The 21043-nt window shown below is 36.5% G+C and overlaps 1 protein-coding gene across 2 annotated transcripts in view; it reads right to left on the bottom strand.

Moving 5' to 3' along the window:
• The window catches only part of furinb (furin (paired basic amino acid cleaving enzyme) b), a 123254-nt gene that overhangs the window by 101175 nt on the left and 1036 nt on the right, over nt 1–21043 (bottom strand). For both annotated transcript variants that reach the window (XM_028034830.1, XM_028034840.1), the window contains exon 2: nt 6903–7182. In XM_028034830.1, coding sequence (XP_027890631.1) covers nt 6903–7079 — 177 coding nt within the window. In that variant the 5' untranslated portion in view covers nt 7080–7182. The remainder of the gene's footprint in view (nt 1–6902; nt 7183–21043) is intronic.

The following is a 21043-nucleotide window of genomic DNA, read 5'->3' on the forward strand; positions in this document are numbered from 1 at the left end:
AAGTTTCAGCTTCTCTTAAATGCAGCTGACATGCAATGACAATCTTATATAGGTGTTAAAATAATCTGCATCTCTAATGGGAAGTTACTGTGGTGTTGGGATGTTGAGATGATTTGTATCAGCAAAAAAGTGACACCTTTCCTCTAGCACTGGAGACAAGCTGCTAGAAATGTTATGTTGCCAATTTTTTCCATGGCAATCTAGAGTGATGCTCTGAAGTCTTGAACGCACTGGAATTTATTTTAACCTTAGAACAAATCTAATATGACCAAAAACATTAGCATTTTACAAGAGAATAAAAACATGATTGGTCAGAAAGAACTTCTTTAAATTAAATTAAATGTAATAGTAGGCATCTTTACAAATAATATACACTCTAATTTTACAGTGATATAGTTAAGACCATTAATATTTAAGCCTCAGGCAGATTAGGCTTTAAAATTATTATTTTCTATCCAACAAAATTATTATTTTCTGATACAACTATGGAAGAACTCTGCCTAACCAGGTAACAACAGGTATGGCTGTGGTCCAGCTGAGAAGCTTCTTCTTTGTTTTGTGGTGTTTGGTAAAGAACCTGTAAAAGAGAGTGGACCACATTCCGCATCGAGCTGCACAAGTTAAGTGATGTCATAATTTGATATTGCAATATTAATTTTTTCACCTGTGTCAAAAATCCACCAGTATTACCGTAAATTAGACGATATGGCACACCCCTAGTGATAGCAGGTGTTCACTAACAATAGTTTCTGGAAGAGTTCAGACTTCCTGAGTAGAATCATCTAAACTTTTTTTGCACTGCACTTTGAGTGCCCAAAAAAATCAAAAGTTCTTTGATGTTTCTAACTCTCCACCTATACAATATTTCATATAGGATAAAAGCCATCCTTATCTTACTTTCTAAAACACCCTGCCAGCATATCTGAGGTTTTCCTTTCCAGCAACCCACATCTCTTCAGTCTTCCCCACCCCTTTCTGCTGGCTCTAAATTTAACATGAGCAAAAGCATACATAAAACATTTAAATATGTAACATTTTATACGTCGTCTTTGTTGTAGTTGCTTTTAAGATTAGGTCTAAGTGATTAAAAAGTAATTTCTTTCAGTTATTATTTACAATTTACACCAACATTGCCCTCTTTAAAAACTGTTTTTTGGAGGAGACTTGTAAAAAAAGGAAAAGAAAAAAACTTGTACTCAAGTTTCACGTCCTTTATTCAACCACTGCAATTGTTCTATTTTTTATTTCTCTATTCAATATGCAAGCCTAAGAACAAAAACAAAGCTTCTGAAGCTCTAAGTGACATTACATGTTATAATCATACTGTTTATCATTTGAGCTGCTGTTTCGTTAGTTGTTCAGTCTGTATTTATAAGGCATATTAGCCTTGAATAAAATAAACAAAAGCAGCTGGCCGGATAAAAGACTTAATGATAATTGGAAGGAAACGATGCAGCGAGAAAAAATAAAATAGGCCATGATCTGTCAATCCAAGAGTACGAACATGAGTATTATTTTTTTAATTAATAACAACAAACACAGCCACTTCGCATAAATACACTATTTCAGCTATTTTAGATAGTGAAAAACAGAGCAAAGTTTTAAGATGCAGTGCTTAAAAAGCAGTTATGATTAACGTTAAATTTATTGAAAGTAGCACCTGGTATTTAATGTCAGTGTGATCTTTTTTTATATTAATGGTGAGACAAAATTTAGGATCCAGTTACAGAATTATATCATCTCCACCCTATTTCACTCAAGCTTCATTTTACTTATTACCTATAAGGCTATAGGCACTAAAACTGAGACCAAGAAGATTCACGATTTGCTTAGAATGAGTCAAACTTCACACTTTGGAGAATAATAATTTGAATAAATGTAAAACTTTCACTTTCTGTTATCTTTTGTGAAGGCAAAAGTAAAACAGGAGAAAAAAAAAAGAATGAATAAACAGTTACATCTGACAGAATAACCTGCATTACTGTAGCTTGTTACGGCGTGGGCTATCTTGTGTTACCATTTTTACATTATTCTCTTAGCACCATTATAATGCATTAGCACTTCAGCAAACTCTGTCTCTTGAAATTCATCGCTGCCCCCGGCAAAACTGCACGGCTTTTTTTCAGAGTAGTATTCCCTTTTTTAGCTTCAGAGTCATGTCTGAAACAAAGAACAACAAATTCTGCAGCTGGAAACATTGCTAGTCAGTATGCTGCAAAACACTGGATGAGTAATGGCGGTTTATATGAGCAAGAGTAGAGTTTGCAAGTTGAAGAGCATGAATCTCTGCACAGGTATCCACTGGAGAGATAATAGCAGTCAGGTCACATGGAAACTGAGAATGCTGTTAAATCCTTGACTGTTACTACATGAGGTGATGCTGATAGAAAGCTGCACTTTATACAACTTAAAATGCTTTTTTCCCCCACAGAAAATGGTCTATCAAATGAAGATGCAACTAGTTGTAATCATATCTGATAATTTGGAGTAAAAGCAATTTACAGTTATTCAGCATAATTTTTTGGTAGCTAATTTATATGTTAACTAAATCATATAAAACACCCACAAGGTTGAATAACCTCTTTTCTGATTTGACATTAGTTAAAGTATGCTTATTTGTATTTATTCCCCACAGCTAAGTAAGAATGAGTCTCTTAACACAATTTACAAAAACAAAAAATAACTCACATAGATTCTCTTTAGAAAGCTGATTTTATAGGAAAAAATAAATCTCTTCCCAAAGAACAACCCTCCACATTTGTCTAAAGCTTAATTTTGTCCCACATGTGCTTCTGTCAGCACAAATCAGGACAATGATCCTGTATCCAGAGCTAAAATAGAATAGCTTAGATAAATGTTTGGATCCATATGTTATTATAGCCCAATAAATAAAGAAAAAATTCTAAAAAACATCCATGGTAAGTCAATAGTTCAAGAATGGTCAGTTCATGTAGGGTCTTAAAATAATTGCTGTTTATGAATGGTGTTCATCCAGTTTGACTAAGCTTGAACTATTTTCTGGATGTACAATAGAGACATGAATCAAAAATAATTGCATCTGTTCTTGCAGCAAAAGGCAGCTCTACAAAATACTGAATACAAATGCAGGGCACTATTTTCAAAGTTTTATATGTAAAAAAAAAAAATCCAAAAAAAATCATGCCCATGTTACTTTATCATCCCATTAAACAATTCTGTGCTGTTTCTGTTGTTTTGTCACACAAAATCCCCAAACCGACACAGAAGTCTATGTTTGTAGTGTGACAAAATTCGAAAGGGCTCAAGAGGTATGAATACAAAAAACAGCAGCTATAAATAGAAAGAGACCTGTAGATCAAGATGTTGAGGGGTGAAAAAGAGGTACAGAGATGAAGACATTTAAAAAGACTCTGATAGACGTCAACTCCAGTGATTCAGTCAGTCAACGCCCACAGAGCATGCCCATTCTCATGAAAACAATGATTCTGAGTCAGCTCACCTAGAGCACAACATGACATTTCACTGTAAACTCTGGTCTGTCTTAGAACTCCTACGCAAACACAACAAATTAATGAAAAAAATATTGATCATATTACAAGGAAACTGATATAATGATGTTCTGTGACAACTTGCTAAATGCTCCTGGTCAGTAGGTTGTCTCGATGACATTTAAACCCAATTCCTGGGATTCAATACATTCACACACTAAAAATGATGAAAACATACTTTATGTCCCCCGAAATCCATTTGAGGGAAATTAGGCCAAAACATAATGACAATTTCTGTGGAAACAGAGGGATACACTGAGAAAAAACAAAACGATAATTATAAAATGATAATTATAAAATATTACGTATTACATATTTATAGGAACTACTGTGAACAAATAATCAGTGAAACGGTGAGCCCATAATCACATTAGTGATAAAAATCCCATTACCTTCTCATTATACATCAGCCTCTTGTTTCTCCTCAAGTGTCTTTCAGAACAAGCATCAAAGATGATGGGAAAATGAAGAAGCCGTTTCCCCTTTAAGCACGCAGCTCTACAAATCCTCACCTAACTCATGCCCCCATATAACCTTCCAGTACCCAGAGCACAAGAAATGCACACAGTCTAGGGTTAGGGTTAGGGTAAGGATAGGGTTAGGGTTAGGGGTAAGGGTTAGGCCCCTCACTGTTCATCCCAGCATCCACTTAGGAACTAGATACTAAAATTTACTTATTTGGTTTCTCCTGTATAACAAATATTTTAAGATAAGAGCATACAGAAATGAGGCATCCAAGTTGAAAGGTCCTTGATGTCTAGCTGGGGTGGAATGAGTAAATTGTTTGTGATTCAGAAACAGCGGATCATATTAAAGCATCACTAATTAACCAAGAAGACAAAAATCTAAATGTAATCTCACAGAAAATGGGCAGAAGAGAGGGGCTCAAGATGTTTGTGGTTTGGTTAAAAGAAATAAACAGAAAAATACATTGTTTGTATTTAAAGTCTGGAAGGTACTTTTGCAATGTGGGTGAAGAAACTTAAGCATGCCAGATAATCTTATTCAATAAGATTGTAGCATTATTATGATAACCTTTCTTTCACTCTACAGTGAACTTTAATACTAAACTTTTAAGACTAAAAGAGTACTGTAGGTTGCACTGATCAATTGGAAATAAATTTAAGAATTTAACAGAAAAAAAATCACTTTTTGTCAAATCTTGGGTAAATACTTTAAGGATTTAAAGTATTTAACACTTAATAGGAGAGGAGCACATTTAACGACTGACACAAATTTATTTATGTCCAATCTGTTATTAGTCACTATGGCAACTGCTTAGAAAGGGATCAGGAGATTAAAACACACAAGAATAACCTTCACATAATAAATAATATAATCTGAGCAAAAATTAATTTTTCAGGACTGTTTGTTGGAAAATCCTCTTTAGCTGAGGTGGGTAGAGGAGGGAATGCTGAATCCGTTCTTATTCTTAAAACACAGAAGTCTGTTCACTGGTGTATGTAGCACTCAGGCAGCTCCGCAGAGACGCATGCAAATGAACTTAAGTCTCGAGAAGAGCAACAAGGGAGGTGGAAACCAAACAGCAACTTGCTGTCAAGTACTGAGTACAAATATGTGAAGTTTAGCTTTGGGAGCATTTTGATATTCAAGTGAATTTAATAACATGCCACTGAGAGTACCTCTTCTCCCTCAGCATCTTCACCTATCCTGGTAATTGTGTTTATGTTGTGTATTGAAAAACTGTGACACATCAATTTTAATTAATTAGAATCGCCTAAGAAAAACAACAGAAAGAGAGGTTTAAGTGCTCTGAATAAAATTTATCCATGTTTACTGCCAACAAACCTAACATTCTTCCTTCCAAATCTGAACAACACAATTATCTGTGTCCTTTTTTTGTAAACACAGTCGTGAAGAGTTAGTGAATCAGGTATGCTCCAGTTAAGCTCGCAAGAACAACAAGAGGTTACCCTTCAGCAATGCGCAGAACAATGAGTACGAACGCCTGGAGGTTTTCGTACTAGACTCACTGATGTTCAACTTTTCATGTCCAGCAAATGTAATAACTAAATCACTCATTGTTTAACTTTATGGCTTTATCACAAGTAATACAAGAGGATCTCAATAAATTAGACTATTATGGGAAAATAACTTTAGTGATTTACATAATTTAATCCAGAACATGAAACTTAGAGCACTCATGAAGCCTACATTTGTTGCACATTTCAAGACATTGTTCATATTTTTTTTATGGATATGGCATTAATTACTGCATCTGTCTGGTGTATGGTGGCAATCAACCTGAGGCTCAGCTGAGGGGTTGCTTTATTAATGACCTTGAGCTGGTCTGCAATGTTGGGTCCGGTGTCTCTTATTGTCCCTCTTGACAATGATCCATAGATTCTGTGGAGTTTAGGCTGATCTGCTTGTCATGAAGGCAGAGTTACACTACGGTGCCTAAATCAGGTAATGGCACTTTTGACAGCGTGGGTAGCTGCCAAAACCCCAATGGAATATGAATCAGCATCTCCATGAAGCATGCTAGCACAGAAAAAGGATGGAGTGTGTTAAAATTTTCTGGTAGGTAATCTTTGACTTGATAACATGCAGTGGATCAACATCAGATGATGACATGGCAACCTAAATCACCAGTGACTGTGGAAACTTTACACTGTATCTGAAATTCTGTGCCTCTCCACTCTTCGTCCAGATTCTGGGAGCTTGATTTCAAAATTAACTTTTTTTTTTAAAAGATCACTGTACAAAAGTAGCAATCATGTTTCTCTTCATCCCTGGTAAGATGCTGTCAAAATGGTTTCCAGTTCAGAAATTGCTGAAAACCAGGACTGCAACAGTGGTAGTCAATGTTTGTGTGTGTTTACTCCTACAGCACTAACTCCAGCTACAATCCATTCCCTTCAAAACATCCCCAAACTCTTGGTTGTGTATCTTTTTTTAAATCTTTTTATCCTTCCATTCAATTTTCCATTATTGTGTTTGTCTACAGTTCTCTCAGCAGTCAATGTGCAGGGAATCAATGAAAGTTTGCTGGAAAACTTTTGAATTGTTTTGATGGTGAAGTGCATAAAAAATTTGTATTAAGAGTGCCTTTTTTCATCTTTTGGACATTTAAATTTTTTAAGGGAGAGATCTTTGGGTTTTTGTAGCTATAAGCCAAAAGGATCCGAATATTTCAACCATATCACTCTGTGTGTAACAATCCCATTAAAATAACAGTTCCACAGTTTGAACTGAATTACTGAAATGAATTATGAATGAATTTCTTCTTAATTGATATGCACCTATGCTGCTGGGTGTGCATATAAGACAGATTACTGCAGACACTTCCACAGAGAGCATTCACTGTGCAACTACCTAGAAAAAAAGTATCTTGTTATGAGCAAAACTTACATTGCCTTGGTTGATGAAACCATGCTCTCTGGCGATGCGGTCTGCCTCCCCAGGGCCCCCATTGATCTGGACAGCCCATGTGTTGGTGAAAATCTCGGCAGCATCAATCCACTTCAACTCGGCTGTCAGAAGGACAAGACCTGTCCACACAATTGGCAGAGCCACCCGGGCATCCATTAAAAGGAGAGCTCTTCACAGGGTGGACTGTGTGTTGGTCTCAAGCTGCTTCCCAGGCAGAGTTGGGCTGCTCTACCTTACAGCAGCAAAGTAGAGCAGTGGCCTAGAGATGAGAGGACAGAGCAAGCTATAAACAAAAACATGGCCTTCCAAACTGGGTCAGTGTTGGGCAGTAATATAATCCTGCAGATGACAATCAGACCCAAGCAAAGACTAACTGGGGATCACCCACACCTTAAGAAGCTTCATGTCCACTGTAAGACTATGAGAAAGAAAGATTTTCATAAATATGCAAAATATTAATATTAGATCAGAACAGAAAAATAATCTTATTTTTCTATTTCACTTTACATTCCAGAGACATGAAATGGTAATGTATGATAATCATATACAGTAAGCTGCAGTACAGCAGCAGCGCCAAGCAAAGTCATACTGCTAATGGCAAAAAAAAAAAAAAGACAAAGAACTTCCAGGTGAAAATGTATTTAACCCTTTGATGCACAACATATGTACACCCCTTCTAATGCACAACATGGGTCAAAAATGACCCGCATTCATTTTCCATGTTATTTCATGCTGACTGAGTTTTTCTTTGCTCTGTTTTTCAAAATCAATTAATTTTATGATTGAATATTCCAAGTATTCTTTAAATATCTTGTTTTTAATTACCACAGATCATTAATTTATTTTTTTATTTCCTACTTTATGAACAAAAATAATTTTTATATTACTATACATGGGTCATCCAAGTGTGATTTAAAATTAAATGTCTTAATACTATAAAAAAATAAAGTTTCAAGTAATTACTTTAGCAGTGAATGGGGCCAAACAGTTATTTATTTAATACTTGCAACACGTTTGTCATTTTATCACACATACACATAAATCCTGATAACAGATAACAGCTATTGAACTGAACTTTATCTGTGGTTGAACAACTGTAAACTGGTGAAATGTGACCAAACAAAATAAAACACAACTGAACACATTAGTAGAACACAAACTGCCATCTCAATTTTTGCATGCCTCACAAATGATCACTAATTTTTTGTGCTCCTTGCACACCGGCCTAGTGCACTGGGAACACTAGCTGCTGGCTTTTCTGTCTTTTGAAACTGGGCAGATCGCGCACCTCTTCCTCTTCCTTTGGCCCTCCTGTCTGATGTCCTCTTGTAGCTGAGTGGTGGCTGTGTCTTTTTTTAACCCACACCTTCCCATTGCCTCAATAATATGCTTCTGGAGTTTGGGTGTGCCCTCCATGCGCCTCTTCATATGTGGCATGACGAGCTCTTTGCCCAGCTCCTTGATAAATAGTCGTCGTGCATTACTCGCACCACCCATATAATCAGGGTGTTGTGCACCCAAGTTGGTGTAGGCATTGAGTGTGGCAACATCCAGCATATTGTACCAGAGAACCATGGGCCACCTCCTTGTTCTCCGCAGACCTGTGTAGGTGCTAACCATTTGATCCATTGTGTCCACTCCTCCTTTCGTTTTATTGTAGTACTGGATCACTTCTGGTTTCTTCTTCTGACTGCTGTTATCCACTGCTTTGTCATCATGCATGGTGCTCAGTAGGACAACAGCCTTTCCTTTCTTCTGCACATAGCTCACCATGGTCATGTTGCCATAGAATCCAAATTCCGAGCTATGAAGCTCCCATGATTTGGATGGCTTCATGATAGATGGTATGTCAGGCTTGTTCTGGCGAAGAGTCCCAACGATGGTCAGATTGTTCTTGAGGAGCTTGGTGAAACTGGTGAAAACTGGTGAAAAAGTTGTCCATTGTCCATGTAGAATTACAAAAACTGTGCTTGTTCATAACTTAAGAAAGAAAAAATAAAAATGATGATTTGTGGTAAACAAAAACAAGATATTTACTGCATATCTGGAAAAGTAAATGATAAAATTAATTTATTTCAAAAGTATATCATAGAAACACTCAACCATACATGAAGTAACCTGGAAAATGAATGCGGGTCGTTTTTGACCCGTTTTGTGCATTAGAAGGGTAGTGATACAAAAAGGGTTTTTGTTCAAAAAGTAAGAAAGGAAAAATTTTATTAAGGATGTATGATGATCAAAAACAAGTTAATTGAGGAATACCTAGAATACTGAATGATGAAATTAATTTATTGCAAAGATATAGAAGATAAAAACTCAGCCGGGTCACTTTTGACCCATGTATTGCATCAAAGGGTTAAATATTCACTCAGACACTGTTCTTCACTTTTGAATATTCTGGAATATTGCTTATTAGGTTTGGTAAGGTCACGTTCAACATGTTTTAACCGAACAGTAAAATAAAATGTCAGATTTAAAAAAAGAACCATTATTTGAGCAGAAGTTCAAACAGAATGATGTTCAGCTTTGACTACTCTGCTGTCATTTGAGTTGCCACTCTCTGAGTCAGATAAAAGAAGCCCTTAAAGAAAGACTTTGAGGTAAGTTGGGGAAATTCCTGTATCTTGTGGATATCTGCAAAACAAATCATGCCAATGATAAAAAATGAGCGGCACTGCAAAACATTCCTAATGCTGTCAAAAAGCATCATTATGCCAGCAAATTTGTCAAGCTGCAGGCTTGCAGCCCTTCCACAACACATTGGCGAATTAGTTATTTATTTTTCACAAACATGCAGGACTGACCTACACCCACAATAACTGATCTCGTCCAGGTGCCTTGTAAATATCCTTGACAGACTGACAGCTACACACTCAGATGAACATCCTGTGCATGAATTTGTTTATTTAAGTATCTCTTGTTAAGTCTGCCTAAACTGAATGCCTGTAAATACGTGTCTCTCTTACAAGCACAATCTTAATTGCCTGGCTGTGCAGGGAGATAAATATTGTCTTCCTCTATGGAAAAAAGCAATATTTGAGACTTTTTAAGCATTTGAGGCACCAAAGTACATATGTCATGCAAAACTGCTAGGATGATTCACATCTGCAGGAAGAAAACCAATTGTATTTACCCATGGACGAACTGTCTCAAATCTGCTACTACTACTACTACTACTCCTACTACTACTCCTACTACTACTAGTAATAATAATAATAATAATAATAATAATACTAATACTAATAATAATAATATAATAATAATAATAAGAAGAATAGATTCTATTTCAAAACAATAAATGATTGTAAAAAAAAACACACCTGTGTGAGTTAAGAAGAATAGGCTAATCTTAAAAAATAGTTTTCAAATCAGATTAAAGTTTACCAATTGCCAAGAAAGTTGCTATAGCCTTTTTGCAGAGGCAAATATGACCATTCACAAGTTGGCACCAGTTTGTTCAAGCTCAAATAGTTCTCCTCAGGGAGAAGAAAAAAAAGTTTAACTAATTTATATCTCAGCAGTTTAATTACACTGAGATAGTAACTACACAATCATTTGGGTTTTCCTTGTCTTCCACCATTATGCATCTGTTCGAAAAATCACAGGTTCTTTAGATTGCCTTCTGGCTCCCTGTTTTTTTCTGACTCTTTGTTCTGTACCAAGATGCAGAGAAAAGAGCAGGATATGTGTTTTTTGGTGGGAGCATGAAATGAAGTAAATACAAATCAATATGCCAAGTTGTGCTTTTTCTCTCTTTTTTTAATTTATGTGCATCAAAGGACCTGCAAAAAACCCAAAATATTTTATTTCATGTTTCAGACATTTAATGTACATATTATTATCACACATTAAACGTAATGTATGATAATTATATACACCATACCCCAAGAGTTCCAAGCACATTTATGATACTAATGGCAAAAGGAAGACAAAGGACCTCTAGATAGAAGTGCACCAATGTATCAAAGCTGAAATTAAATAGTTATTCATGTAGCACTATTGGATAATTTTAGATGTCAGAAATGCTGGTAGCTGAAAAAGAACCGTATACAGTACCCTCCATACGTTTGCCACCCTGGAAATAAAGATCTGTAAAAAGCCTTAAAACAAATACATTTTGTTAGTTAGAAAATTTGTTAGAAAAATAACACAAGATCATTTACCTAGGACTAATGAGTGGGTGATTAGCCTTTGTCTGTTCTGTTTATTTAATTTTCTAATTTATTCATGTTTTCTCTTTGGGTTTAATTCAAATGTAAAGGACACAATGACTGAAAAGAAAGGGTAATAGAGAAAAAAGAAAAGAAAGGGAGAGTTGTGGGGTAAAAAGGTAAGAGAGAGATAGGAATAGAAGAGGGGAAGAAGGGTAGAGGGAGAATACAATAACACAAGGAATCTGGTTATACACCTAGGAAAGAAAAAATAATGAAACTGAGAAACCACGGAGACAGACATATATACATATGATAATAACAATGTCACCATAAAGCACACTGTAATAATTAAAACAAGATGTATTTAGTGGCAATTGAGTACTTGAACACCTTAATTCATACCCGAGTGAACATCATTGTCTGTTTCATACAGCTTAACACCCATCTGCCTTTCTCTCATCTTTCCTGTTTATGAGTGGCGAAGCTCATTATTAACCCAGTGAAATAAGAAGTCACAAATGGTAAATGGCTTGTATTTGTATAGCACTTTATCAATTCCAGCGGACCGCAAAGTGCTTCACCTTTTTATGAACACATTCACACGCTAAAACATTTTAAAAAGTGCTTTGGTTACCTTCATTTAGCATTTATTTAGCAAGAACTATTGGATATAGCAATAATTATGCCACTGGAGAATTTGAAGAAAGCTAGGAAAAAATTCCCCCCTAGAAAAAAACTTAAAATTTAAAGTTAGGGTTTGTACACAACCGACTGGAAAAAAATTCATTTATATTTGAGAGAGAAAATTTTTTATTATTTTTGAAAAAAGTTGGTGAGAATTTATATCAAACAAATGGTAGACCAGACTTTGCTGGGTAATTCTTATGAGCAGTACTGTGCCTTGGTTCAAAGTTTTTTCAGGTTTCTTTTGAAACAGCTCCTTTTACTTCAGCATTGTCACAAAATGCACAAGGACATATCACAGTGAGCAGTGATTTATTCATGTTTCATTTTATCTGGACAAACTTTTATTTTTATTTATTTTTGTCAATATTCATTTTAGATATACATTCACCCAAATGGATATCCATTGGATGAAACACATCTTAGCTGCATGTATTCAGGATCTCATTTTTCGGCTCAGTAAATTATTTAGTAAGTTTAAGATTTTGCCAAATGGCTCAGCTCTTCCTTAACCTTGACATCTTGAGTAGAGAAATGTTGGTATTACTGCACACAAAGCTACAAGCTGTCTATCCATCTCTCACTACACCCACAACCAGTCATGAACAAGATAATCAAATGACTCTCCATGAGGAAGAGACTGGCCCCCAACCTGAAGGGAATGGGTCCATCCTTTTCCAGTTAAGAGCTATGGCTTCAGACATAGAGCATCACCACCTCAGACTTACTACTCAAGTAGAACAGCTGAGTGTACATTGAAGGTCAATGCTTCATACAACATCTGCAAAAGACAAAGAGAAGGGCCCGAAGTTTTTAAACCAGACACCCTCCTTTCCACAAATACGGTTTGAGATGCAGTCCACGAACTGCATCTCACACAGAACCAGAGACAAGGGGCAGCCATGAGAGTGACCATGGTCTCTCTCATGGTCACTCTCAAGCCTTTCTCTCATCTTTCCTATTTAGATGAGTGGCGAAGCTCATTATTAACTCTGCATATACTCATATGGAGTACATACAGGAATACTCTGTAGTCCTGCAGCAGCATCCACAAAATTAGTTTAAGAGATATGGTGTTAAGGCTTCTTCAAATCCACAAAACACATACAGAACAGTCAACCAAACTGATGACCCTCTCAGCCACTATGACAGGAAAATTCTAGTCAATCTGTCCATGGCAATGCTCTACCTAAATCTGGCAGTCTCCTTTCCAACAGAATTAGAGTAAACTAACAATACTCAGGAGCTCCTGAGTATTGTGATTCTGTGATTACTGGAACACACTCTAGTTGACCTTGCTTAAATATTGGGGCCGCCACTTCACATTACATCCAGTACTGTATACAATAGGTGTGTCAGCCAATGATGCAGCCCAAAAATGTATTTCACTTAGCTCCACCAGACTAGCTGTGGAACCGCACATCTGCTGAGCTTATCATGCAAACTGCTTCTCAGTCCAATGCTCCAAAGAGTGCTATAGGTGGCTTAATGGAGAAATGTAATCGTGATGACATGATGAAAATGATGTCCGAAAGAAAAGCAGCAAAAGAAAGGAAAAGGAGAGACAGAGACCCAATTTCCATTTGAAATCGGGTCTCTGTCTCTGACTTTGCAAACTTCTTTTGCAAAATCAAATTTCTTTTAAGTCATGTTTGATAGACTTAAAGCATCTTTACAACAACTGAAAATAACAGGACGTAGTGGTATAAAATGGCACTATGTGTACAGAAAATACATAATATTGACCCTTTAACTACCTAAGGGGTCTCTGCCATACTAATAAACTGCATCCTCCACCATTGCTTTTAGAAAATGTTGGGCATATAGTGCATAATTATAAGAATGTTGCCTTACAATAAGGTGAATAATGTCACTTCATTAAGCTGCCCTTGTAAAATGCTGTAGCTGATCAGTATATATAGGATTCTTCTAACAATGAACATACTCTCTTCTCCCATTTTCAAAGACAATTATACCACTTTCCAGAGAATATATGAATCCACAGTGTTCAAAGAGGAGTAAGTCACAGACTGCATCTGTGGGTTTACAGATACATTTGGAAGTGGGTGTGTAATTTAAGTGCATCAGGAGAGGTGCTGGAAACATAACTAGAGGCTGTCACTCTTCCTCTGGAGTAATTCTTCTGAGCTCATTAGATGGTGTGTTGGAGCCACACAAACAGCGGTCTGCTGACACTGAATAGAGGGAGAAATACATAGATAGAGAGGAAAAGATGAGCATCTCGCCCCTCAAACTGCATTGTGGAATATAACAAGCGTATCAAAACAAAATAGCTAAATTCAATCTCTCAAAGCACTGTCATGAGAAGAGGCAACAAGAGGCAGCTTGCTCCTACAATATACATCAAAGACCTAAAAATGAGATGAAACTTCAACCTTCAAACCACAGGAGAGCTAAAACGTTTCAAACTGAACTCCAGTAGAAACACAAATCAGTTGCACAACCTCTGTCAGGAACAGTGCAATGCAGGAGTCAATTTGGCTGTAAAAATGCAGGAGTAGAATAAGTGACCTGCTGTATGCTAAATAACTGGAGAGCTTTAAATTAATAATTCAGAGCCCAATGTTTTAAACTGCTGACACACTTGTGAGTGGGAGTTACACTACAGTGATAAGACAAGTGTATAATTTGATTGGAGGACAAGAAGCAACAACTGCTAATTCCAATCAAAACCCTTAATTCATCATAGGCATTTCTCGTTGCTTCTTCGGTTTCAACAGCCAAGGGGGCTGAGGAACACAGTGGAGCTCCTGAATGGCAACAGAGAGAAGGAAAGGCTCAGGCATGCACGGCAATTAGTATTTTGTTAACCTCATTAACCCCAAGGCCATGGTCCCTACAGAGTAAAAATATTCAGATTCAAGTGTTGTCTGAAGCTAGGCTCCACTTTAATTCAATCAAAAAGTTTGGAAAGATTATTGGTTAAATTTTATGTTGTAGTCCCTGAACCATTTAGAAGTGATCACAACAAATTCAGTGATCCAAGTTACAAAGTTTATATATTCATAATATTCAATAGGTTCCTAATACACAAAATGATATATTCTGAAGAATAACTTACATTTAATAAAAACCAACCTTTCAGTTCTCAACCATTTACAGGGTTACATGAGACCAGTTCAAAGAGAATGTTTCATACAGAGATGCTATGTGATGGCCTTCAACACGATCATAACGATGAGTGCTGACTTGACATTTGTCTACCAGACAGTCATTGACACCCTCCACAAGGAGCATAAACCCCAAAAGGTCATTGCTAAAGAAGTTGGCCGCACAAGAGGAACATGAGAGACACGACCAAGCAATGCAGACAAGCTGAACATTTCTATAAATGCAAGCTGGATTTCCTAAGCACCTCAGCAAAGCGACACGCAAAAAGAGCCCCAACCCAGTATTGAGTAAAAATACTGGCCTGGCACGCACAAAATATTCAGGAGGATAACATTTCTGTTGAAATATCTGTGATTATTGATAATATGTACGTATATTATTATTTTGGGGTTTTCATTACTAATAGGCTGTAATGGTCAAAATAAACAGCAGTAAATGCTTGAAATGTGTGTGAGTATGCATTCAATCTATAAAATTTGTTTCATTTCTTAAGTTGAAATAAATAAATGTTTCATGATAATCAAATTAATTGAGACCCACCTTTATTTACTGCTGTCGCCTTGTAATCTGGTGCTACACCAGTGTTCATCTCCAAATTGCTCTTGGATGATTGAACAAAGTTGCACATGGAGGTCTTGACATGTTTTTTTTTAATTATTCACACCAATGTTTTTAGGGAACATCAAGAGACAACTTGTGTTTCGGACAGTCCTTTTTATAGATGTCATAAATAGTCTGAATAGGGTTTCACCAGATAATATAACATTATCCCAATCATCTCCAGGGCAAACCTGATACTTCATGCAGAACATTTGTTTGTTTTTTACACCCTTTTTTTTCTAGAACTGAAGTGGTTTCTTTGGTAACCTAAAAGTTTCTCCTGTCTGACAAAATGGCAATATATATAATATTGGCAAATAATAACATGAATCAACTGAAAGAGCCAGTTCTAGCACTTGTTGGATTTCTTGAACACCCTAAAGCCCCTCCATCAAGTGCTTGATGCTTCAGTGAAAGGCTGTTTTGGGCACAACCCTACTTGTGGCAATATGCTTGTAAGGAAAGAGTTTTTGATGCAAAGCAGTGATGACAGCATATGTTCCCTTAGCGGTAAATATATTGGACAAAAGAAGAATGATTTCAAGCACCACTTTCTTTTAAAGCTTTTAAAGCTTTCAGCTCTTCAAATGTAGTCGGTGACAAGAGCTACCCTGAACTCATTAGCACTAACAAGTATAGAAAAAGATTAAAAACCTAAAACTGTGTAAATGTAAAACACAGTGTAGATGATTTATTTTGTTAACTGTTAGTAATTCTAAGATAGGAGACATGTAATCTGATTATGTTTCATAGCAACGTACAATCACTACATATATCTACCATGAAAAAGCCCTAAAAATTGTGGAAAGACCTTTGACCATGATGGCTCCTTGTGATTTGCTAAATATTGTTTTAATAATGACGCATAGTTAAGACCTAACAGAATTTATATTCCTAGTAGATATGGATTTAAAATTACGTTAACAAATAAATTATCTAAAAAGATAATGAAACAATGTAAATGAGCATAGATTTTGAAAAAGAAAAAAATCAACTTTTATTTACAATTTGTTTTAAATGTAATGTCAAAAAATAAAAATATAAGCTTAAGTAGATTCTGTAAAACCTGACATTTTGCTTTTCGTCCAATTTCTCAATTAATTACTAGAATAATCAATAAAACACTCAATTACCAGATCGTTATATTCCTAAATAATATCACAATTGCAGGCTTTCTTCATTTTGTGTAGCCCTATTTGTTTTTTTTTTTTTAGTTCTACAATTGTCTTAACTTTTACAGTCAATGTCTTGACTGAATAAACATCAACAGTTGAACAATTACAGACTGACAAGGGAGGCACCTTTAACATTAATCATATTTCTCAGGTCACAAAATATTGTAATCTTTTTTAAATTATTCAGGCCATTTCCGTACCGATTTACTAATTCTTCATCCATGTTTACACCTTTATAGTTTTAACAGTTGCTGTCATTTTGCAACACAATGTACCAGACAGTGTCTTGAGCTGCTGTTTTTCCAATAAGCTATTTTTACTGACAGTTATTTTCTTCTATTTTCACTGTGCTCTCTGTCCCTATGCATCTTTTTCAGCGTCACAATTTAGGTTTCATTTATACTGTTTAACCTTGGTTCTAATTTCTTCACCAAGTTTTTCTCTCCTATTTTTAAAGATTTGATGGAGATAAATCTACAAAAGCCACAAGAAAAGCACACATAAATGTGTTGTATAACATAAAATAATAAAAAAAAACCTTTAACACATTTAAATAGACACTTAATTATTAATAACTGTCTCCTGACAGATTTACAGCAGCATCAAGTCAGTAAATGATACGTTCTATATCAAAGTATCAGTTATTTACTTGTTTCTTGTAAAAACTGGAGAAGCTTTAGAAAAAAAGCATTGATTGTGAAACTCCTGGGCTGCACAGTGGCGCAGTTGGTAGCACTGTTGCCTTGCAGCAAGAAGATCCTGGGTTCGATTCCCGGCCGGGGTCTTTCTGCATGGAGTTTGCATGTTCTCCCTGTGCATGCGTGGGTTCTCTCCGGGTACTCCGGCTTCCTCCCACAGTCCAAAAACATGACTGTCAGGTCAATTGGTTTCTCTAAATTCTCCCTAGGTGTGAGTGTGTGTGTGCATGGTTGTTTGTCCTGTATGTCTCTGTGTTGCCCTGCGACAGACTGGCGACCTGTCCAGGGTGTACCCCGCCTCTCGCCCGGGACGTAGCTGGAGATAGGCACCAGCAACCCTCCCGACCCCATTAGGGACAAGGGTGAACAGAAAATGGATGGATGGATGGATGTGAAACTCCTTTAGTCAGACCCAATCCAGATTTCAAAGCAGCAAAGCACACCTAACCACCAAACATTGATATAATTTGACAGTATCGTTGATGTACTTTTTCTTGAAATCCTGCGCTGGTTTTACACCAGATGGCATGACACACACACACACACACACACACACATCTTCCAAAACCATCCACTTTTCACTTGTTCCTAGGATATTTTCCCTGAGGAACATCGAGAGAGCTTCTGCATGATGTGGCAGGCCTTTGTGTTGTTTTTGCCTTAAAATTTTCCCAACCGTGGCATATTTTCCCAGTATCAATCAAGATCACAAACATTAAATGAGGCATGTTCAATCTACAATGCTTTAGCAACTTTTTTCTGGGTTCTTAATGATTTCCTGGTTGATTCATCAATGAACACTTAGTCTGGCTGCATCTGGGGAGGTTCTCCACTCTTTCAAGTTTTCTCCTTCATCGATTATGGTGCTTGCTGTGGTTAAGCATTAGAAATAGCTTTGTGACGCTTTCCAGAGTGATATATCAATAAAAGATTGTTGTTCATCCTTCTTTTTGTATTTTAATCTTGTCAAGAAGTGTCGCTTTTTGAGATGTTTTAGCCTACTTTGTGTTGAATTAGAAGTTATGTTTAGATGATTGGAAATCAAGCCCAAAAAATTGGCTAATCACTGTTAATTAATAAATTACAAAGAGAGCAATTAGTTTTTTTACCACATAGGGTCAGGATTGTTTGGAAAGCTTTTTCCCCTTAATAAATGACATCCTCATTTGAAAACCGTGTTTTGTATTTATCCTGTCTGATATGTTTGATGATCCGAAACTATCAATTTTGACCAGAAAAAGCATAAACAGAAGAAACCTAGGAGGGTTTGGGGGAAGGGGGGTATTTTTTCCCCAGTGTTATGCTTGGCATATTTTCTAGTCTTTTGTTTTGAATAGCATGCAAGAAAAAATATGCTGCTATGTCACTTCATCAATTTTCACCTTCATCTATTGAATTAATGTAATTAAATTAAAAGTTGGATTTCCTCATTTTTCACTGTGAGACATGCAGTTACAATAATAATAATAAAAAAATCTTCTTAATGCTTTCTTTTTTCTTCTCTTCAAATAATTACGGAGGGGGTTGTAATTACAAATTCAGTATTTATAATAAAAAATGAGGAGGAAATGACATAAAATTATTGCAAAGCTAAAACAGTAACAGCAATAGTTAATCTCAGAAAACTTTGTCAAACATAGATAGCTACCTGAAACAAGTGCAGGTGTTTTTTTTACCTTCTGAATTTGATTTTCCTTATGCACACGAAATATGCTTACCCCCCAGTTGCTCATTATATTGTTCCCATGTGCCCATGTAAAAGGTACATATCCCACATTCAGTTAACTTTGTCTGCATTAGTGTTAGCCAAGAGAGATGTGATTTCAAAGCCTTCATGTGGATGCACAGACGATTTGCATTGGTAATGATGAGCACGCGGAACTGTGACAGACCATATGCAGCACTCCAGCTCTATTTCAGGGAGCCCTTCAGCCAAATCAACACCCACCATGTGCTCTGGGCTGCCCCCATTGCTGGAAACCAAGGCTCGGCAAGCAAGCGGCAGCATTTGTGAAGTGCCACTGACAGCCAAGCTTCCTCTCCTGGGAGGGAAAGCTGATCAAAGTTAGGAGTGTGGTCGGAAAGAAGCAGCATTGAGGCATGTCATGCACGGTCACGACAGCCGTGCACAGCTGGATGGGAGCAGTGTGTGCACCGCGAAGTCGGAAACTAGATCCATTCTTACTCCCACAAACCTACCGGCTGCAGAGATGGAGAAGCCTGATGAAGTGCTGTGTGGGGCGACAGCAGCGTATCCTGGAGAAGCAATCAATTGTGTAAATAATGCTCCATAGAGGGATTCAACCCAATTTTAAACATCTATGTGAATCTGAGCATTGCTTCCCAGGTTGAACCTCCATTCATCCATGTCACCCTTTGCCCTAGTTATAGATGAGTTATACCACGGAGCAGTTTGTTTTCACACATCTTCCTCCTACACTGTATCTCCATTTAGTGTCTCCTAGAAAAGTTTCAAAGCCAGAAAATTATCAGTACAGTTTAACCCTTTGTGCTGATAGAAACATAGAGGTTTCAGAGATGAGGACTACTATAAAACCATAACTGCAATCCCTGCTAATACCTTTGATCCTGGGCACAATGTAGGCTGAACAAAGACATGGAAAATAAATAAATAAGAGCTTTACAGAGTAACTTTGATTCGGTGTGTAATCCGTCCTAGAATAATGCTTGGAGCCATGCTGGTGCTGGTGACCTTGATTTCCTCTCTCTGCTGACATCTCAGTGGAAATTAAAATAACAATAATGTTTTCCTCGGGGCACGATTGGATGTATACTAAATCATTCCAGGATTTAGTCGTTCCCCCCCACCCCACTTGTTTGTTCAAACAGAGCACGCAGAGATTATATCCGAGTAGGCATAAATATAGTATTTAATGACAGTATGAAGAGGAATAGTGTATAGCTAGGTCTAAACAATTCCAGCTTTGCCTGAGGAGCAGCACTAAATGAGATTTATCACAGCAATTCACACCTTACTGATAGAAAGAGCTACTTGATGTAAGGCTTAAGGTAAAAGAAAAAACGATAAATTAAGAAACCTCGTGTGTGGTCAGTGCATGTTTTGGTAATTGCATGTTCTCATCAGACACCAGTAATGCTCTTTTTCTTCTGTACTAATCAAAGGTGTTGTGCCATGACTTTTTAAATCACAAAATATAGATGAAAAAGAATGGAAAGACTAGGCAAATCTAAAATATTATCAATTTGAATGATGAGAAATAGATCTACAAGAAAATGTAAATTCATTTTTAAAAATCATCTGGTTCTGATGATGATAGAAAAACATTGTAATTTGAGATGTTTCTCTCTTTTTCACTGATCAAAATTGAAAAGTAATTATCTATTTTGATTTAGTAAAACTAAATCAAAGTAAATCATTTACTGTTGAAATTAAAAAAGAAAAGTACAAGCAAATAATAATTGAACCCCCCCCCAACCAAACAGGAAGCTGTTATTTTTCCCCCCTCAAAAAACAGGCACTAAATTCTAACCATTGAATACTGTGAAAGTGGGTGAATAATGTGTTTTGTTTTAATCTTATGTGTGCCCCAATATCTGAAAGCCCCATGTATGGAGAGTGACATCATGGGATAAATATATAAAACATGTGAGCTCAGGTGTAAAGGTTTTTCTTTGTCAGAGATTTCATGCCTTTG

The sequence above is a fragment of the Xiphophorus couchianus genome, chromosome 2 (genome assembly GCF_001444195.1).
Source record: "Xiphophorus couchianus chromosome 2, X_couchianus-1.0, whole genome shotgun sequence".
Taxonomy (NCBI): domain Eukaryota; kingdom Metazoa; phylum Chordata; class Actinopteri; order Cyprinodontiformes; family Poeciliidae; genus Xiphophorus; species Xiphophorus couchianus.